The following is a 20,496-nucleotide window of genomic DNA, read 5'->3' as shown; positions in this document are numbered from 1 at the left end:
GGTGCTCTGTGTCTGTACCCGTGCAGAAACCTCTCACACAACCTTTCTGTGGAGCTGTTGGTTTGTAGCTTACAGTTGGTTCCTAATAAAGTCGAGGCCTGGGAGCAGCTGTGGCATGCTGTCACGGGGGGTGCGCGGCTGTGGGAGGGCCCGGGGTGTAGAAGCGGGTGGCGGGGACAGCTCTGATCCTGATGAGTTTCGGACCCTACTTGCGCCCCGGGGCGCGCGGGGATGACGTCGTGCGTTCTGCCGCGCCGGGCCCCCTCCAGGCCCCGTCTTTGCCTTTTGGCCGCCCGCCTTGAGTGCCGCTGCGTCCCTATTGGCCAGCGCCGCCCAGCATCTACCAATCAAGGGGGGCGAGCTCCCGGAAGTGCCGCTACACGTGTCGGGCTGAGCAAATGGCGGCGCTGCTGCGCGTGAGCGGCTGGCGGGATTCTGTGGGGGGGTGTCCCGGGGCGACGGGGAAGGCCGGGCTGGTGCCAGCTGGGGCTGGGGCAGGCAGTGCCGGGGCTGGACGCGGGATGAGATGGGTACCAGGGCAGGGGCAGATACGGGATGGGTGTGGGGAGTGGGTACCGGGATTAGGTGGGTGTGGGGGCCGGGATGGATAGGGATGGGGTACTGGTATGTAATGGGGAGTGGGGTACCTATGCGGCCGCAGCTGACGACCTCTCATAGGGACGACTGAAGGTGCTGGCGGCGGCGCTAGGAGGCTGTGGGTTGCTGCTGGGCTCGGCGCTGGCTGCGGGTGACGAGCGGCTCTACACGGCGATGATGCCCGCCCTCCGCGTCCTGCCCCCAGAGACCGCCCACGGCCTGGCCCTACGTGCTGCTGCTCTAGGGCTGCTGCCGACCGCGCGTCCCGACGGCCCCGCTCTGGTGCGGCTCTGCGGCGGCTGGGGACCGGAGTGTTTGTGGGGAGGTCAGGGATCAGGGCAGGACTGGCCTCAGGGGGCGGCGGGGGGGGATAGCAGGGCCCCGCGGCGTGAATAGGGTTCGCGTTACAGCATGACTTGTTGCAGTCCGTGTGAGCCATGGGTTTACGGGGGGCTTCTGGGCTGGGCCGGGCCAGGCCAGGGCGCAGGAGGCGGCGCTGGCGTGAACTGTGCGTCCCCAGGGCAGGCACCCGGTGAGGACACGCTGCAGGGCAGAGGGGATGGAGCGAGGGGGCTGAGGTGAGACCGTCCTGGTAGTGGCTCCTGGAGCTGGTGGGCTCCGGCCCTCCTGGCTTTCACCTGACGATGTGTGACCCAGCCCCTGCACCGCAGGAGGTGCAAGTCTTCGGGCAGCGGTTCTGCAACCCAGTGGGCCTGGCAGCTGGCTTCGACAAGCAAGGAGAGGCTGTAGACGGGCTGTACAAGATGGGCTTCGGTTTTGTGGAAGTGGGGACTGTCACACCCAAGCCCCAGGAGGGGAACCCGAGGCCCAGAGTCTTCCGGCTAGTGGAGGATGAGGCAGTCATTAACAGGTGGGATCTGAAGGTGGCTCCTCTGTGGTGGCCCATAAGCTGCCTCCCTCCGATTTCTCCTGTGTTCTGCTTGGGATTGGTGGATGCTATCCCAGTCCTCCTTTGTTGTGTGGCAGGTACGGATTCAACAGCCACGGCCATGCCGCAGTGGAGCGCAGGCTGCGGGCTCGCCAGGAGACACAGTCCAGACTCACTGGTGGTGAGACAAGCTTACAAGCCTTTGCTCTTGGGGTCTGCAGGGTGGGTTTAGGGGTTTCCCAGGTAGCTATAGGCCAGGAAAGATATGTAACAGCAGTGTCCAGGCACGGAAGGGCCCTGGCCAAAGTGAGGTATACTTGGGCAGCAAGAACACACTTGGGGCTGTATACTCACCCACTTGGGACTCTGACCACCTTTCTCCTTGCACATCTAAGTTATAGAGACTCTGCTTGCTGCTCGGGGCAGGATGAGTCTGCTAAGACTAGGCAAAGACAGGAGGGCCCCAGCTGGATGGTTTCCAAGGACAGCCTCCTCCAGGTGGCTCAGCTGGAGGCAGCAGTGCTTGGAGATGCTGACTAGGCTAGCTATGCTGATACTCCTGTGGCAGCAGGCAAGTCCCAGGCTCACCTCTGAAACACATGGGCTGCATCTTCCTGGAGAAGGTGCCAGAGAGACCTTATAATAGCAGGCTTCCACTACCTGAAAGGGGCCTACAAGAAGGCTGGAGAGAGACTGTTTACAAAAGCCTGTAGTGGTATGATGAGGGGCAATGGTTTTAAGATGAGAAGAGCAGATTTAGATTGGATGTTAGGAACAAGTTCTTTACCATGAGGGTGGTGGAACACTGGAACAGTTTGCCCAGGGAGGTAGTTGAGGCTCCATCCCTGGAGATACTCAATGTCAGGCTTGACCAGGCTCCGAGCAATGTGATTTAGTAGAGGATGTCCCTGCTCACTGCAGGGGGGTTGGAGTAGGTGACCTTTGGAAGTCACTTCCAACCCAGACCATTCTATGATCTCAGTTTTAGCTGGTCCTGTGGTCTCCCTTGTCAGGCACCCTCGCCCCTTGGGTAGTAGTTGGTCTTGCTGCCCTGGTTCAGCCATGTCTGTTTTTCAGCGGGGATGCCCCTTGGAGTCAACCTGGGCAAGAACAAGACCTCCACTGATGCTGCAGCAGACTATGTGGCTGGTGTCCGGATGCTAGGCCCTCTGGCTGACTATCTGGTTGTAAATGTGTCCAGCCCAAACACCCCAGGGCTGCGGAACTTGCAGGGCAAGGTTGAGCTGCAGAAACTGCTGACCAAGGTGGGTGACCCTCACAGCTGTCCTGGACCACAGCTGCAGCACTGCATGCTCATGGTGGCTTCCTGGAGTGGTGGGTAGAGCTACCAACGTGTCTCCTGACCAGCTGCTGGCACAGGGGGTCACCAGGGCACTGTATTCCAGCAAAGGACACATGAGCAGGGAGGCACTGACCAATGCAAGGGGTTAGCAAGCCACCCAACCCATGGCATTGGAGTCCCTATGGTCCTCTGTGGGTCCTCTGGCCCAGGCCCTGCGCCATCGGTGCCCATCCAATTGGCATTGCCTTTCTGGGAGAGCAGGGCCTGTTGTGATGCTGCCTGTGGCAGCGGGTGCACATCTTCCCAGTCTGGGGCAGGAGATCTTTCCCACATGTGCTGCTCTGTGACCCTGGGGGCATTTGTCACTACAGGTGCTGGCAGAGAGGGATGCGCTGCCCTGCGAGCACAAGCCAGCTGTGCTGGTGAAGATTGCCCCTGACCTGAGTGTGCTGGACAAGCAGGACATTGCTAGTGTTGTCTGTGAGGTGAGCAGGTGGGAAGGGCAGGCTGGTGAGGAGCTATGCTGTTAAGTCTCATGCTCACAGCACAGGGCAGGACCACAATGCTGCTGACAGATCACTTCTCTGAAAGGATAGGTGGGCCTATAGCTGTTGACATAGTGTCCTGGGTAGCCCTGAGTCTGCAAGGACCTGTGTGTGCCACCCAGGACTTGGGGACAGTCCAACCAGTGAGGGGCAGCTGCTCTGTCCCCAGGCATGTTGCTGAGGTATTGGAGTTCCTGGCATGGCAGCCTGGGGATAAGATTGGGTGACCTGCTGGTGTCAGCTGTGTCCTCATGCTGCTGCTTCCCTCAGCTAGGTGTGGATGGATTGATCATCAGCAACACCACCGTGAGCCGCCCCAGCAGCCTCCAGAGCAGGCAGCGCACGGAGGCTGGAGGCCTTAGTGGAAAGCCCCTGCGGGAGCTCTCTACCCAGACCATCAGGGAGATGTATGCCCTCACCCAAGGTAGGGGCAGAGCAGGTCTTGGGGGGGTGTGCTGGAGTCACCCATGCTGTCTTGACCCTGTGGCTGCCTGCAGGCCGGGTGCCCATCATTGGGGTGGGTGGAGTGAGCAGCGGGCGTGATGCCCTGGAGAAGATTCGTGCTGGAGCCTCCCTTGTGCAGATGTACACAGCACTTGTGTACCACGGGCCGCTGGTGGTGGGGACAGTGAAGCGGGAACTGGAGGAGCTGTTGAGGTGAGTGAGGGGCCTGGCACCTCCCCAGGGAGCCCTGGACCCAGGGTGGATCTGGGCAGCAGTGGTGCTGCGGCGCCAGGCCAGCGGTGCCATCACACTGTCCCTGCTTAGGGAGCAGGGGTTCAAGAACGTCATGGAGGCAGTTGGAGCAGATCACAGGTGCTGAATGATGACCAACGTCCAGCTGGGAGGAACTGTGGCCAAGCAAGGGCAAGACTGACACTTCCAGTGCTGGGGCTGAGCTGAGGTCCTGGTCCAAGCCTGTGAGAAGGGTCAGTGATGGGTGAAGCTGGGGATGCGGTGGTGGGGAATAGCAGGGGTGGTGGCCTCCACACTGCTCCTGCTGTGAAGGACCTTAATTTGGCTTTCTTGTGATTTGGCTCCCCAACAGACACCAATGCTGAGTCAGTCTCTGCTGGGTGGTGGGGAGGGCCCCTTGGGGGGACAGCCCAATGGCTGTAGGTAGTCCTGTGCCCTGGCTTCTGCTGCAGCTCTTCCTGGAGAGAGCACACCCTCCTTGCTGTTACTGCCCAAAGCTGTGGGACAAGCAGTGTCTTGACCATCCCTTCTGCCAGGGATCCTGCAGCCCGTGCTGCCTGCTCTGGCTGATGCTTGGTTCTGTGCTGCAGGCCCTGCAGCAGGCTGTGCACCCCCTGCCCTCCCCTCTCAAAACGTGATTCTGTAACAACCCTGCAGGCCCTGGGTCCTGCCTGAGTGTCAATAAATGTTTAGCTCACCATGTCCTGTGTGCTGCTCTGGGGAGACCCCTTAGGCTGGAGGGACACAGCTCTCCTTAGCTGTGCAGGATTGGCTCAGTCAGTGCATTTTTTCTGTGGTGGAACTGCAGGGTAACAGCTTGGGGATGGATCCCACAAAGCTCATCAGACCTCCCTTCACAGAGAACCTTTGCCTGAGGCTGGGCCCTTGGGAGGTGCTGGACACCATTTCTTCCCTTTGCTGCTGGTACATAGATGTTCAGAAGAAGCTGTGTGCCCTGTCACTTGCTACAGAAAGGCCCTATTCATTCATGCTTTGGGAGGATGGTTTGTCTGTCATTGACTGCTGTTTTGCCCCAGACTCTGTGGACCTCTTGGGCTTTTCTTACGCAACACAGCTTGCCCTGGAGATGTTGCTTCCTCTTCAGCCTCTCGCAATGCACCCTGCGGAGCAGGATTGTGCCAGCACGTCAGTAAGCTTGTTTACAGGAGGAGCAGGACTTGACACAGCTCTCAGTGACCCTCAGCTCACATCAGGGCTGTCACATGCCTGCTTCTCAGTTTCTGCAGCCCCCTGCACCAGCTTCTTTGGTTCCTAGAGACTCCTTTGGACAGGTGGTGCCTACTGCTGCTCTAATAGGGAAGTGACCTGGCTTGGTTGAGATTTTGATGTGCTTTTCCTGGGGAGGGTCTGCTTTCCCAGTCTGGAGGTGGCTGTCTTGCCTGTTGGAGCTTGAGTTTCACCTTGTCCTACAGCACTGTGGTCTGTGCTCTGTGCCATGGCAGTCCTGGCAGCTTTGGCCTCAAGCATGGCCCTGTTCTGCCATAGCCTGGTGTGGTCTGTGGTCTGTGCCCCATGGGCAGGCTGGGGCAGCTTCCACCACTCTCTTGCAGGCTGTGCCTCTGTCTGAGCAAACTGTGAGGCTGATGAGTTGGCATGGAGGCACAATCATGTGTTGCTTTTTCCCCCTGCCAGGGCATGGCAGTCTCATGTTGAGGGACAAACCTGCTGCTCCGAGACAGTGCTATGTCACCCCGTTGTCATCAAGTGCTGCAGCATCTTTCCAAGTGTTGGTGTGTTCATGATTCTGAGCTCTCAAGCCCTGATGCACCCTGTGTTGGGCTCCAGGGTGCATTTCAAGTGTGGCTGCATGAGCATGGGTGGTGCTGGGCCAGAGTTGTATTGTTTAGGGGCACGGGCACCCCATGAGATGGGAAGAAGCCTGCGCAGGATGGCTTGGCCCTCTTCTGGTGTGTCTGGGACCAGGCACTTAGATCTCTCCTGAGCCTGAGGGACTGCAGTGTCTGAGTGGCCAGACCCCAGCAGGCCAGGCTTTGATGGCTCAGTGCTGGAGCTGGCCCCATACACTCCTGACAGTTTTGGGGTGGCCTTACTGCACCACTGGCACCTTAGGGTAGTTAAGAGGGTGGATGCCTGTCTCCTTCTCTCCTGCTGCTCCTTGTTTGTGCTTCTGCTGGAAATAGACTCCACTGGTTGGAGCAGGCTCATGTGCTGTAGCTGGTGCCCTTGCTGCTGGCCAGCCACGTCCAGCTGGGCACTGGCCAGCGATTGCTGCTGCAAGTTCCCGTAAGGCTGGGCTGGCCTTTGCTTTTACTGACAAACAACATGTGCCCAAGGGACCAAGAACTGCCAGGATTGGGGGCTGGAACCAGGGTGGGGACCCTGGCTTGGCCACAGTCCTTTAGAGCCTTCAGTGACCTGGCATGGGATGTGCAGCCCTCAGCCATCCAAGCTGGCACTGGCTGGGACACTGATGGTGCTGAGCTCTGTGGTGCCCCAGCTTTGTAGGATGTGCCCCAACTGGGGAGAGCCAGGCATGGTATGGAACTTGGCTCCTCTGCCCCAGCTTCCACTGCCAGCACTGAGTGGCTGCTGGATGCCCACTGAGGTGGTTGGCACAGGGTAGGGGGAAGGGGCTGGCTCTGCTTTCAGTGAATCTCAGCAGCTGTCACAGTGCCAGGGTACCAGTGTTTGCAGCCAGATCTTTCCCTGTATATTGGTAGCTGTAAAATCCGGGAAACTCTTGGCAGCCAGCTTCCCAGAGGGGCTGGCAGGTTTCCCAGGAGCTGCTGCCAGGCTGGCTGTGAGCCAGATGGGGCTTTTTGTGCTCCTGCTGCTGGGAAAGGTGCTGGCTGCATATAGCAGGGTCAGGAGGTCTGGAGCACATGGGACAGGGAGGTGGCAATAAAAGGCATGAGGAAGGAGCCCTGAACAACATCAACCTGCAAAAGGAGGTTGCTGCAAGGAGAGGAAACAATGAGCATGGGGTGAGTGATGCTGATGCACCCTTCATGTGCTTGGTGCTGTGTCTGTCCTGCATGTCTGGCTGATGACCTGGCCCTGCTGTGGGCTGCAGCAGGACCCATGGAGGACCTGGAAGCGCTACAGGTCCCAGCGCTGCAGCCTTGTTCTCCACAGCAGCAGGATCCAGGTCCAGCCCAGGCAAGTTCTCCAGGCTGTGCCTAAGGGGCATCCCTGGAGGTGTGAGGTTGGTGTTCTGCCCTTCTGGGGAGGGAGACCCCAGGCCTGGGTATGAGCTGGGGCAGTGCTCCAAGTGGATCCCACAGGCAGGAGCAGAGGGTGGGAGATCTCTGCTGAGTGTGTCCTCTTTCCCCTACAGACCTGTAGTGCTGCTGATTGCTGGCCTGGCCTGGACTGTACTGGAGACTGCAACTGCCACCGGTACTTCCAGGGCAAGGGTGGGAGCACTGGAACTTGGCAAGAAGCAGGCGTGGGGCAGGGAAGGCAGGACTGGGGAAGGACCTACTGGAAGTGGGGTGATGTCTTGGGCTGAGTCCTCTGAGCCAGCTGAGCATCCTCTGCTTGCAGAGCGGAGCTGTGCAAAGCCTGTGGAGATAGAACATGGCTATGTGGAGCACCTGATCAAGTATCGCTGCAACCCATACTACAAGCTGAGCAGCTCTGGTGATGGTGAGGCATGTGTCATGGGCACAGCACCCATGCTTGTCCTGGCTTCAGGGGATGCAGGGGACTGCCCTGTGCTGGATCGTGCAGGCCCCACCATCCTGAGGGGCATGAGTGGCTGCATACCCCTGAGCCTCCCTGGCTGCAGGGCAGGGATGTGGACTCTGATTTTTCTCCACAGGCACATACAAATGTGATGAGAATAATGAGTGGGTGAGCCCTGAGGCTGTCCAGGAGATGCCTGTCTGTGAGCCTGGTGAGAGCAGAGCAGCAGGGGCTGGGGCATTGAGGGGCAGTGTGGGTGGGAAAGTGTGAGGGGCAGGGCAAGTGGGAAGCTATGAGCAGCCTGTCTGGGTAGTCCTTGGGGTGTGGGGACTGCTTGCAACCCCCATCTTCAGTGCTGCTCCCTGGGGCTGCTGCAGGCCAGGAGGCACCCAGCAGCTGCTGGCCCTGGAGAACTCACCAGGGTCCTGCTCTGCCTTGTGCAGTGTGTGGGAAGCCCAAGAACCCCCCCACGCAGATGCAGCGGATCATCGGGGGCCTGCTGGCTCGGAAGGGCAGCTTCCCTTGGCAGGGCCGGCTGATCACCCACCACAACCTCACCACGGGGGCCACGCTCATTGGTGACCAGTGGCTGCTGACCACGGGTAGGAACGTTTACCTGAACCACAGAGAGGATGCCAAGCCAGAGGAGATTGCTCCGACACTCAAGCTTTTCCTGGGCACCCAGGAACAGCCTGCCTTAGACATTGAGCGTGTGGTGCTGCACCCCGGCTACCCGGAGACTGTGGATCTGGCCCTGCTGAAACTCAAGCAGAAGGTGCACCTTGGAGAGGAGGTGATGCCTATCTGCCTGCCCAAGAAGGACTACGTGCGCCCGGGGCGGGTGGGTTATGTGTCAGGCTGGGGCCGTGGTGCCACCTTTGCTTTTTCCAGCATGCTGAAGTATGTGATGCTGCCGGTGGCAGAGGGGGAGAAGTGCCGGCAGTACTATGAGGCACGGAATGGGTCCTACTGGGTCCAGCCCATCCTCAGCAATGACACCTTCTGCGTGGGCATGAGTGAGCTGCGGGAGGATACGTGCTATGGGGATGCTGGTGGTGCCTTTGCCGTGCAGGACGCTGATGATGACACCTGGTATGCAGCTGGCATCCTCAGCTACGACAAAACCTGCACGGCCTCCAAATATGGTGTATATGTGGATGTGCAGCGTGTCCTGGCCTGGGTCAAGGAGACAATGGCATCTGGCTGAGGCAGGGCCATTAAAAAATAAAAGTGCTTCACCCCTGGCTGCAGGCTCTGTCTGTGCACAGCATTGTGGGGACCGCACATCTGTCGAGGTGGGGGTGGTGAGCGGGTGCCAGCCTCTCGGGGGTGTGTATGCCTGTGCGGTCCGTGTGGGTCCCGGCAGGGCTTTATTGGGGGATGTCTGGGAGACTGCAGGGACGGCTGGGGGTGTTGTGTGTCCCCTCCCCTGTCTCTGGAGGCGTTCGTGGGCTTCTCGCCCGTGTTTGTGGGTGCCTCTGGGGTTCCCCCTTGGGTGCGGCTGTCCCCATCTGCCTTGCCCCTTCCCTCCCCGACGCTCTCTTCCGGCACCGCCCTCCAGAGCTGGAAGTTGTCCGGCAGCCACGTGACACCGCGGCTTCCTCACGCCGGAAGTCCGCCGGGGTACGGGCCGCAGGTCGTGGCTGGGGTGGTTGCACTCTATGGTGTGAGTGGCTAGAGCGGCCTCTCGCGGGGCATTGTGGGGCGGCCATGGCGGCGCTCTGGGAGCCGGTGTATCGTCGCTGAGGCAACTGTAAGCGGGTGTGGGGCTGCGGGAGTGCGGCGGGATCGGGGTAGCCTGTTTCGAGTAGGGCCGCCGGCGATGGCCGCGGCGAGCGAGGAGTCGCTGCACCGGCTGGCTGGGACGAGCCCGGAGGCCGAGGCCGGTGGTCTGGTGCTGCGGAACCGGAGCGCTGCCGCCGAGCAGCACATTTTCAAGGCGCCGGCGCCACGGGCCTCTTTGCTGGGCTTGGACGTGTTAGCCGCCCAGAAGCGGCGGGAACGCGAGGAGGAAGCGGCCGGTGGGAAGAGGTCCCGGGTCTCCTCATACAAGGACTGGGAGGAGGGCCGTGACGAGGTGGGCAGTTCTGAAGAGGACGACGAGGAGGAGACTTCCCGGAGCGGCCGGAGCACTCGCAAGGACAGGTGGGATCTGCTGGGATTTCTGTGAAGGCGGGGGCACCTGGCGCGGTGCAGCTACTCCATCCCAGCCAGGGAAACGGGCAGATTGTGAACACTGTCGGAGTGAGTGGTGGGACCGTAGCCTCCTGTGTGGCAGGTAGGCCTGGAGATCTCCTTGGAGCACTGTGGAACACCTCTAAATCTGACAAGATCCGGGAATAGCCCTTTCACTGGGGCCCTCCCCGAGGCGTTGTGGGTAGTCGGTGCTGGGCCTGCAAACGGCAGCCATCCTAGTGCAAGCCCTCTGCTTCGTGTTGCCTGGGCAGGTGCCTGCTCAGATGGGCACATGTCTGAGGGCAACACACAAGCTTCTGCTGTAGTAGAGGGTAGAATGAGAGTTGGATGAGACAAGCCAGCCGCTGGCGCAGCTGTTCCTCAGTGCTTTTGAGCTTGCTTTCTCTCTGCTCCGTCTTTATAGGCATTACCGTTCTGTCCATGTGGAAACTCCCTCCTACACAGGGGGTGTCAGTGAGGAGTTTTGGGAACGCAGCAGACAGCGGGAAAAGGAGCGTCGGGAACATGGTGTCTTTGCTTCCTCCAAGGAGGAGAAGGACCGAAAGAAGGAACGCAGCAGGGATCGGGACCATGACCGTAAACGGGACCGTGGTAACTGCTCAGACCCTTTGTGACTTTTCCTGCTTTGAGTTTCTGCTTGTCCCTCAGCCTCTTTGTAGACATTTGTTGTGTTTGTTGCTTGGGAAGCTCATTTGTGCACTGGGCACTTGCTTTTGCTTCCTTTTTGCAGAGGAGCGGGACAGAAGTCGTCACAGCAGCAGATCGGAGAGAGATGGCTCATCGGAGCGGAGCAGCAGGAGGGGTGAGCCAGAGAGCCCCAGACATCGTCCCAAAGGTAGGAGTGGGACCTGATAGAGTTCTAACAGGGTCCTGCCTAGGGCAGGTATAAAAGTCCTACCTTGACTGGGGTCTGGAAGCAAGCAGCCAGCTCTGTGTGTGTGCCAGTCTGTCTGGTGCCTGTGCAATGGGGTCTGTTTTGTGTTTGTGTGACAGAAATGTGGTCCTTTGACAGTTTTTATTTAAATTGCTGGGTCAGCTCCTTCTCTTAAAGGAAGGGCAAATGAGTGCCCTCTGCTTTCCTGCTGGAAGGTGCAAGGTGGCTCCAGGTGCCTGGAATCATTGTCTGAACTTCAAACCCTGTCTCCTCTGCCAGATGCAGCCACACCATCTCGCTCCAGCTGGGAGGAAGATGATGGTGGTTACAGCAGTGTGCGCCGCTCGCAGTGGGAATCTCCTTCACCCCTGCCCTCCTATCGAGACTCGGAGCGCAGCCACCGATCATCATCTCTGCGGGACACAGACCGGAGAGACCGTGACAGGTATAGGTGCCAGGGCCTTCGGCTGTGAGTTACTGAGCTGCAGAAAGGGGAGGGTATGCCTACCAGTAGTGCCTGGCTATGGGCACTAGTGCTTCCCTCATGCTGTGTTCTCAGGTCTGTGAGGAGCAAGTACTCCGATAAGACGCCATTGCCCACTCCCTCCTATAAGTACAATGAGTGGGCTGATGACCGGAGACACCTGGGGTCCACTCCACGGCTATCCAGAGGGAGAGGTGAGAAGCCTGGGCTGGGCCATGGTAGAACCCTGTTCCCTGCACAGCATGAGATTGGGCTCTTTGGGATTTCTTCTGGAGCTGGTGCCTGAACTGACTGGCTCACCCCATCCAGGACGGCAAGGAGACGGAGAGGAAGGCATTGCCTTTGAGACAGAGGAAGAGCGGCAGCAGTGGGAGGATGACCAGCGGGTGAGAGCTTGAAGGCGAGCAAGGAGTGAAGTGGGCAACAGGCATGGGGCTGCTGGGCTGAGCTGGCCAGACTGTGGAGGGGCAGGGGGCAGTGGGAGCAGTGGGGCAGTTGGATGGTCAGAGGGCTCCTCTTAGCAGCTGTACCAGAAGTAGTGAGAAGGCCTGGCCCAGGGAGCATCTCAGCAGGCATGAGCTGCAGGGGCTGCCTGGACTGGGCTTCAGGGATAGCAGAGCTCAGGGCTGTGCCTCTCCCCCCTCAGCAAGCTGACCGGGACTGGTACATGATGGATGAGGGCTATGACGAGTTTCACAACCCCTTGGCCTACTCCTCCGAGGAGTACGTGAAGAAGCGGGAGCAGCACCTGCACAAGCAGCGGCAGAAGCGCATCTCAGCACAGCGGCGGCAGATCAATGAGGTAGGAGCAAGAGCTGGGCCTAGCTTCTCTGAACATGTGAGTTTTGTTGCCCTTCCAGAGATCAGCTTGCAAAGGCAGAGATCAGGCAGCAAAGGCCAGGCTCTTGCTTGGGTGGGGAAGGGCAATCTGTGTCCTGGCCCAGACTTCAGAGAGGATTTGTTAAGTTCCCTGGAAAGTGCAGCGCCATATCTTCTGTCTGGGGTGCAATCCAGTCAGGGTGACTGTGGAGGACCACAGTGTCCAGGGCAGAAGGGATGCAGATGGCTGCACTCCTGTTCTTCTGGGCTGTGAGGCCAGGTGTCCAGGCTTCCTGACGTGTTCTGAGTGTGGCAGGGGCCTGGTGGGCATTGTGTCCTGTGTTTCCTTGGAGATAGTCCTGTTGACACTGTGCTTCATATGCTTAGGCTGTGTTTCTCTTACCCCACTGTTTTCAATCACAGTTTATTCCCTAACATTCATGCTTCTGAGTCTGAAACCGTCAGTTTCATCCTTGAAACACGGGAGAAACCTAGTCCCTATCAGCTGGTCCTTCTCATCCTAATCTAGCCCAGGGCCTTCACTGTGATGGGTGTAAAGGGCTTGCAGATGAAAGCCACTGGGGGAGGGCATCCATCACCGCTGGCCCACCAAGGAAGTTGTGTCTCTTCCTCCGCCTCGCTTCCTGTTTGCGAGCCGATGGCGGCAGCCTCTAATTAATTGTGGCTTGAAATTACTCAGGCACTTCTCAGGGAATAAATCATCTTCCCTGGCTCCACAAGGCAGATCACAGCGAAGGCACAACCCAGAAGGGGAGAGGAGGAAGGAGGGAAAGGGCTGGGCTCAGACCTGAGCTTGATCACACCTGATCTGGTGTGATCTCCAGCTTCCCCTGGGGTTTTCTGGGCTTTTTCTGATGTGTTATTTCCTGCAGGACAATGAGCGCTGGGAGACGAATCGGATGCTGACCAGTGGCGTGGTCCATCGGATTGAGGTGGATGAAGATTTTGAGGAAGATAACTCTGCTAAAGTGCATCTCTTGGTGCACAACCTTGTGCCCCCTTTCCTAGATGGAAGGATTGTCTTCACCAAGCAGGTAGAGTCTGTGGAAGATGGCATTGATGGCAGGGAGCCCCACACTTGTGAGTTCTCTGTACTGAAGCAATTGCTCTTTCCTCTAGCCGGAGCCAGTCATCCCTGTCAAAGATGCCACCTCAGATTTGGCCATCATAGCCCGCAAAGGCAGCCAGTTGGTGCGCAAGCACAGGGAGCAGAAGGAGCGTAAGAGGGTATGCTTTGGTTCACTGCTGCGCTCTATGGGGGCCGGGTGGTGCCTCACAGCTTTTGTTCGGGCTCTGTGGAATACAGGCCTTGGCAGACATGACAATAAGTAGCTCACATTTTAAGATCTGGAATATCCTGGAAGCCCAGCTCATTGGGTTGTCTCATATGCAGCTGCTGTGATGTGATTCACTGTGTATCCAGAGCAGTGTCTAGAAACTCTGCTCCAGCTCCCTTGGGAGATGGGACTTGGTGTAAGAACAGGGTGTGTGTTCTGCACTGTAGCATTGAGTTGTTGTGTGGCTTAGGAGTTGAATTGGAGGAGAGTTATTTATTAGTTCTTGCTATGACAAAGTCACACTGCTCTCTGCCCTTCCAGGCTCAGCATAAGCACTGGGAGCTGGCAGGCACAAAACTGGGAGACATTATGGGGATCAAGAAAGAAGAGGAGAAGGATGAGATGGTGACTGAAGATGGCAAAGTGGATTACAAGTAGGAGCTTGCTTTGAATTAATCCTGTTCAGCTAGTGATGTGGACTGTAGGTATAGCAAAGTGTGTGGAGAGGCAACTTCAGGACTTCTGGTGTTTCCTTAGGACTGAGCAGAAGTTTGCTGAACACATGAAAGAAAAAAGTGAAGCCAGCAGTGAGTTTGCCAAGAAGAAATCAATCCTGGAGCAGAGACAATATCTGCCCATCTTTGCTGTGCAGCAGGAACTGCTTTCCATCCTCAGGTATGGCTGCCAGGGAGCTGGTCCTAGAGCATCCCCAGGGCATTGGTCTACCTCCCTACACAAGCAGCACGTTGAGGCTGTGCCCCTAGGAAACAGGCCACTGCACTGTGTGTTCAGTGGCAGCTCTCCTGCCTGAGGAGGATGATGCTTGTTTGGCCAGCTGGGGCTGTGAATGCAAAAGCCCTTCTTTGTGATGCATGAAGAAACACTTTTTCCCTTTCTTCAGAGACAACAGCATTGTGATTGTGGTCGGGGAGACGGGGAGTGGGAAGACAACCCAGCTGACGCAGTACCTCCACGAGGATGGCTACACAGACTACGGCATGATCGGCTGCACCCAGCCCCGCAGAGTGGCAGCTATGTCAGTGGCCAAGCGTGTCAGTGAGGAGATGGGGGTGCGTCTGGGTGAGGAGGTGAGTCTGGCAGGGCTGTGGGGTGCAGCTGGAGGGCAGAGAGTTCCTGGGACTGTTGGCAGACTTGCCGGTGTCTGGGCTCTCCCAGGTGGGCTACGCCATTCGCTTTGAGGACTGCACGTCCGAGAACACAGTGATCAAATACATGACAGATGGGATCCTCCTGCGGGAGTCACTGCGGGAGGCTGACCTGGACAACTACAGCGCCATCATCATGGATGAGGCACACGAGCGCTCCCTCAACACCGACGTGCTCTTTGGCCTGCTTCGGGAGGTGTGTGAGAGCCTGCGCCCGGGGACAGCAGCACGGGGCACGTGAGCTGGTCTTAAAGCAGAGTGTTTGGAGGAACAGCCCTTTTCCACCAGGTCTGGGAGAGGGAAGCAGAGCTGCTACATCTGTGTCTGCCCTTGCTGCTCTAACATCCTGGTCCCTTGTTCTGAGGGGTTAAATCTCCCCTAGTGCCCAAGTGCTGCTAGGGGCTTGCTGGCAGAAGCTCTAGGTGTGATCTTTGCTGGATTACGGCTTCCTGGAGTGAGGTAGATGGGTTTTACCTGCACAGAACACAGAGCATCTGTGTTCCCTGACACTGATGGCCAGTACCTCTTAAGAGTACAGCAGAAGCTCTGTCCTATGCTCTTGTCTCAGTGGTAATGGAAGCAGCCTGCAGCCATAACCAAATGGCCCTTCCATATTGTTCCTTTCATCTCTTTTCTAGGTGGTGGCACGACGTTCAGATCTCAAACTCGTGGTCACCTCAGCCACCATGGATGCAGATAAGTTTGCATCCTTCTTCGGGAATGTTCCTATTTTCCACATTCCGGGGCGCACCTTCCCTGTGGACATTCTTTTCAGCAAGGTATCATCAACGTTGCAGAGGGAAGTTCTGTTGTGACAGGAGGGGGTTGTGTGTTGGGTGTGCTGTACTCTGGTGGACAAAGGGCAGAGGAGGGCTGCTATGATGCAGTCCTGCACACAGGACAGGGCAGGTGAGATTATTGGTGTCTGTAATGTGGGTTGTGTTTTTCAGACCCCACAAGAGGATTATGTGGAGGCTGCAGTGAAGCAAGCCCTGCAGGTCCATTTGTCTGGTGCTCCTGGAGACATCCTTGTCTTCATGCCTGGCCAGGAGGACATAGAGGTGAGCTAGAAGGGCAGGCACTGCTCTACCCCCTTGTCATTTTAATCTTATGTTTACGCCCCTCTTTGTGTCTAGGTAACCTCAGAGCAAATTGTGGAGCACCTTGAGGAGCTGGAGAAGGCACCTGCTCTTGCTGTCCTGCCTATCTATTCTCAGCTACCCTCAGACTTGCAGGCCAAGATCTTCCAGAAGGTGCTGATGTGTGCTCTGTGGTAGGAGTGGGGCTGGGAAACTGGTACAGAGAAGTCTCCTGAGCATGAGTGGTGCAGATGTGCCTTCTATATTGCACGAGGAGGCCAAGAGCAAGCATGCTTCCATCCCTCGTCTTCCCAAGAGTCTCCCCTGTCCTTCTGGGTTCTGTCTTGCTGCTCTGCACTCCTCCTTGGTGGTACAGAGGCCCATGCCCACGGGTTTGACTGATGTGTGGTGTGCTTGCAGGCTCCAGATGGGGTCAGGAAGTGCATTGTTGCCACTAACATTGCAGAGACCTCACTGACAGTGGATGGCATCATGTTTGTGATTGATTCTGGCTACTGCAAGCTGAAGGTAAGCCAAGACTTGCTGTGCTGTTTATGGCCATGATCTCTGGGGTCGGGTTGAGGGAATTCTGTGGCAGTGACCCAGAACCTCTTACTTCAGCCTTGTTTTCTTGTGCCCTGCAGGTTTTCAACCCCCGTATAGGCATGGATGCGCTGCAGATCTACCCCATCAGTCAAGCCAATGCCAACCAGAGGGCTGGCCGAGCTGGCCGAACAGGCCCAGGCCACTGCTTCAGGTAGGCAGAGCACTGCTGTTCCTCTTCCTATTGTATCTACAACTCTGCATCAGGTTGTATATATTTTTCTTCTCACTGAGCTGTTGTTATCTTGAACTTCTGGGGACATGAGGGTAGTAGGCAGGCCTTGAAGCCTTTTCTTTTGGACCCCGTGCCTCTGCAGAAGGCAGGACATGCTCCAGTTTCTTTCTCGTCTATGCTCACTTGTGTCTGTTCTGCCCGTGGTGCTGTGAGGATAATGGCCAAGCCAAAGGCAGCTTTCTGCAGGCTTTGCTGTGAGATTGGTCTGTGCCTGGGGAGAGGCATACACTGTTACTGCAGTCCAAGTACCTTATGTGCTGGCAAGGCCATTCTTTGGCTAGGGTGGAGGCTCCTTCTGGGGTCCTGCTGTCTGGCTGGGCCGAGTGCGGAGTCACAGCCCTGTGCCTTGCATGGCTGGCTTGGGCAAGGAGAGGAGCATGCTCTTGGCATCTGTTCCCCAGGCTCTACACCCAGAGTGCCTACAAGAATGAACTGCTGACAACCACGGTGCCCGAGATCCAGCGCACCAACCTTGCCAATGTTGTGCTTTTGCTCAAGTCTCTGGGTGTGCAAGACCTGCTGCAGTTCCACTTCATGGATCCTCCCCCTGAGGACAACATGCTGAACTCCATGTACCAGCTGTGGATCCTGGGTGCCCTGGATAACACAGGTACTGGCTGCTGGGGCAAGCTGCTAGCCCACGGGCCTAGGACCTGCCTGGCTGCTGACCCTTGTGCTGTTCTTACAGGTGGCCTGACCTCAACAGGACGTCTCATGGTGGAGTTCCCACTGGATCCTGCGCTCTCTAAAATGCTCATTGTTTCCTGTGACATGGGTTGCAGCTCTGAGATCTTGCTCATTGTCTCCATGTTGTCTGTGCCTGCCATCTTCTATCGGCCTAAGGTACCAGTTTGCTCTTTGAGCAGTCTGAGGCCTTCTCCTGCCCTGTGACTGACCTGTGTTTGTTCTTTGCTTACCCTTCAGGGAAGAGAGGAGGAGAGTGACCAAGTGCGGGAGAAATTTGCTGTTCCTGAGAGTGATCACCTGACTTACCTGAACGTTTATCTGCAGTGGAAGAACAACAACTATTCCACACTGTGGTGCAACCAGCACTTCATCCATGCCAAGGCCATGCGGAAGGTGAGGTTGTGGCAGCGAGCCTGGGGAGGGAGCCTTGCACGGGAGAGGGATCCAACCATCACACCCCTTCGCAGGTGCGGGAGGTGCGTGCCCAGCTGAAGGACATCATGGTGCAGCAGCGGATGAGCCTGGCATCCTGTGGCACTGACTGGGATGTCGTCAGGAAGTGCATCTGTGCTGCCTATTTCCATCAAGCTGCAAAGCTGAAGGTGAGAGGTGTCTGTGCTAGGTGAGGGCTGAGACCCCCACTCTGGGAACTGGTGGACCAACCACACTTCTCTTCGCAGGGCATTGGGGAGTATGTGAACATCCGCACCGGCATGCCCTGCCACCTGCACCCCACAAGCTCGCTGTTTGGCATGGGCTACACACCAGACTACATCGTGTATCATGAGCTGGTCATGACCACCAAGGTGAGCTTGATCTGAGGGCTAGCAAGAAGAATGCTCTGAGAGAGATGGGAAGGCTTTGCTGTGGTGCCACAGGCCAGAAGGGCAGTTGTCAGCCTTTCTCACCTATTCCAGCTCAGCATGCCTGCATCACCTGCAGTGTCTGTCCATTTCTCAGTATTTTTCCCTGACCTGTGTGGGACGTGTTTGAACCTCTTTACAGTCTTACCCAGTACAGCCCATAGCAGCTTCCAAGGAATTGTTCACAAGGGATGTAGGCCTTGCCTGAGAAGTGTCACCAAGTGGGGGAGGGAGGGAGCTGCCATGGCCCTGAGAGTGCCATCCTGCTACCCTGAACATTCCTCTGTCCCTGCAGGAATACATGCAGTGTGTCACTGCTGTGGATGGAGAGTGGCTGGCAGAGCTGGGCCCCATGTTCTACAGTATCAAACATGCTGGCAAGTCACGGCAGGTGAGTCTCCTAACCAGGACAAGCTGGCAGACAGCATGCTTGCTGCATACCCATTTTAGTGCAGTCTGTCTATTTTGGCATGGAGGGAGCAGGCCTGTAGGCTTGCAGAGTGCCTCTGCTGGCCAGCCCTCTTTCTGACTCTCACCTGCTGCTGCCTTGCTCCAGGAGAACCGCCGCCGTGCCAAGGAGGAGGTGTCAGCCATGGAGGAGGAGATGGCTCTGGCTGAGGAGCAGCTCCGTGCCCGCCGGGAGGAGCAGGAGCGCCGGAACCCCCTGGGCAGTGCAAGGTGGGTGCTGGCCCTGCCTGGCCAGGGGTTGCCTGCTTAACCACAGCAGTGGCCTGTGTGGGGGATCCCAGCTTCCCTGTGGGTGTTCTGGTACTGGTAAAGGTTGCACTGCCCACTAACCACCCTTGTCCCTTCCTGGCAGATCTACCAAAATCTACACCCCGGGGCGGAAGGAGCAGGGGGAGCCACTGACGCCACGACGCACCCCAGCCCGCTTTGGCCTCTGAGGAGGCAGTGCCCATGGCTTTGAGGCTTAAAGACTTCCAGGAGCAGCTGAGCCTTAGGAGAGTGCCCAGCTCCTCTGATCAGTATACTCTGTGAGGACCTCCACAGCTTGTGGCCCAGGAAGGCTTCGGCACTTGGCACTGATTTTGCTACAGAACACAAAGAATTTATTTGTTTAAAGGTTGTCAGTCTTAATCCTTGCTTGGTTTTGTGCTGCTCCTTGTCCTGGAGGCAAGTGCTGGGTGGAGGCAGCCCTGCGGAGTCACGCAGGGATGGCACCGTCGAGTTGTTGCTCTGTGGGGCCTGGGATGAGGCATAGAATTACACTGACAGAGGGCAAAACCAGCCTGTCCCTCTCCTATGCTGCTGCAAAGGCAGTTCCATGACCCATGCCCTGGGCAGGCCGCAGGTGGCCGGTGCCCAGTGGTTCCTGTGCACAAAAGACCACAGGCCCAGGCCCTGTCTCAGGCCCAGACCTGCTTCTGACCCAGCTGTGCTAGGAACTCATCTCACCTTAGGTTGCTGGTCCTATTTCTGCATTCTGACTGTGAGATACCTGCTTTCCTCCTGTATCCTGCCCAGTGTGTCTGGAAGATGCCTGGAGGAAAGGCAGGGGAGATTATAGTATCATAGTATCAGTCAGGGTTGGAAGGGACCACAAGGATCATCTAGTTCCAACCCCCCTGCCATGGGCAGGGACACCCCACACTAGATCAAGCTGGCCAGAGCCTCATCCAGCCTGGTCTTAAACACCTCCAGGGACGGCACCCCAACCACCTCCCTGCACAACCCATTCCAGGGCTGCATCACTCTCATGGGGAAGAACTTCCTCCCCACCTCCAGCCTGAATCTCCCCACCTCCAGCTTCATTCCATTCCCCCTAGTCCTATCACTACCTGAGAGCCTGAGAAGTCCCTCCCCAGCCTTCTTGTAGGCCCCCTTCAGATACTGGAAGGCCACAATAAGGTCACCTCGGAGCCTTCTCTTCTCCAGACTGAACAGCCCCAACTCCTTCAGTCTGTCCTCACAGGAGAGGTGCTCCAGCCCTCTGATCATCCTCGTGGCCCTTCTCTGGACACCTTCCAGCACGTCCAGATCCCTCTTGTAATAGGGGCTCCAGAACTGGACACAGTACCCCAGGTGGGGTCTCACCAGAGCTGAGTAGAGGGGGAGAATCACCTCCCTTGACCTGCTGGCCACACTTCAGATGAGGTGATGCAGTGGTGCAAATGGTGCAGATACAATCCTGATCTACTGGCCTGGTCCTCAGGCAGTCCAGCAGTTGTGCTTCTGTTGCACACACCTCTGCTGGCAGCAGTAGCTGCTGTGTGCAGAGATCTGAGCCCTGCTCCCTGTGTTCACCAGGTACTTCTTGCCTGTCATCTCTGTGCTCTTGCTTGATTTGCTGCTGGATCTTGTGCCCTTGTTTCTCATTTGGCTGCTTGAAAATAGCATGAGCTGAGGGAGTTGGTGTGAGGAGAAGACAGCCACCTGCCCCTCCACTCTGGTATGACTTCTCACTCACATTTGCTCCTTCACATGTTGGCTGATGTTGAGCAGCACCAGCTCCCTTTCCTTGCACACCCTGCT

At 57.4% G+C, this 20,496-nt stretch overlaps 3 protein-coding genes across 4 annotated transcripts; all 3 read left to right on the top strand.

The window, feature by feature from the left end:
* Positions 1–618: 618 nt before the first annotated feature.
* Positions 619–4,157, top strand: DHODH (dihydroorotate dehydrogenase (quinone)). Its single transcript, XM_009908958.2, has 8 exons — positions 619–879; positions 1,269–1,468; positions 1,585–1,667; positions 2,564–2,751; positions 3,161–3,274; positions 3,605–3,758; positions 3,832–3,991; positions 4,103–4,157. The coding sequence occupies exons 1-8, from the start codon at positions 772–774 to the stop codon at positions 4,155–4,157; spliced, it is 1,062 nt and encodes a 353-aa protein (XP_009907260.2). The 5' UTR covers positions 619–771.
* Positions 4,158–6,883: 2,726 nt separating this feature from the next.
* On the top strand, positions 6,884–8,939 carry LOC104307845 (haptoglobin). The gene is made up of 5 exons (XM_009908943.2): positions 6,884–6,996; positions 7,350–7,411; positions 7,559–7,660; positions 7,836–7,910; positions 8,143–8,939. Exons 1-5 carry the CDS (start codon positions 6,986–6,988, stop codon positions 8,904–8,906), a joined length of 1,014 nt encoding a protein of 337 aa, XP_009907245.2. The 5' UTR covers positions 6,884–6,985; the 3' UTR covers positions 8,907–8,939.
* A 448-nt stretch (positions 8,940–9,387) lies between these two features.
* On the top strand, positions 9,388–19,189 carry DHX38 (DEAH-box helicase 38). 2 transcript variants are annotated; one of them, XM_054169954.1, is made up of 26 exons: positions 9,388–9,844; positions 10,299–10,486; positions 10,626–10,730; positions 11,049–11,214; positions 11,329–11,447; positions 11,563–11,639; positions 11,900–12,055; positions 12,966–13,127; positions 13,213–13,320; positions 13,692–13,804; positions 13,908–14,045; positions 14,272–14,458; positions 14,547–14,732; positions 15,175–15,315; positions 15,487–15,597; positions 15,673–15,789; positions 16,036–16,143; positions 16,260–16,372; positions 16,855–17,063; positions 17,142–17,296; positions 17,378–17,533; positions 17,608–17,742; positions 17,821–17,946; positions 18,299–18,394; positions 18,560–18,681; positions 18,824–19,188. In XM_054169954.1, the coding sequence occupies exons 1-26, from the start codon at positions 9,522–9,524 to the stop codon at positions 18,906–18,908; spliced, it is 3,702 nt and encodes a 1,233-aa protein (XP_054025929.1). In that variant the 5' UTR covers positions 9,388–9,521; the 3' UTR covers positions 18,909–19,188. The 2 variants fall into 2 exon arrangements, with proteins under 2 accessions (XP_054025929.1, XP_054025931.1); XM_054169956.1 differs by lacking the exon at positions 9,388–9,844 and adding an exon at positions 9,931–9,977 and having other exon boundaries at positions 10,299–10,730; positions 18,824–19,189.
* The last annotated feature ends 1,307 nt before the right edge of the window (positions 19,190–20,496 follow it).

This window comes from Dryobates pubescens, chromosome 19 (assembly GCF_014839835.1).
Source record: "Dryobates pubescens isolate bDryPub1 chromosome 19, bDryPub1.pri, whole genome shotgun sequence".
NCBI classification, from domain to species: domain Eukaryota; kingdom Metazoa; phylum Chordata; class Aves; order Piciformes; family Picidae; genus Dryobates; species Dryobates pubescens.
Note: the sequence above shows the minus strand (reverse complement) of the source record. Positions and strands in the feature narration are given on the sequence as shown.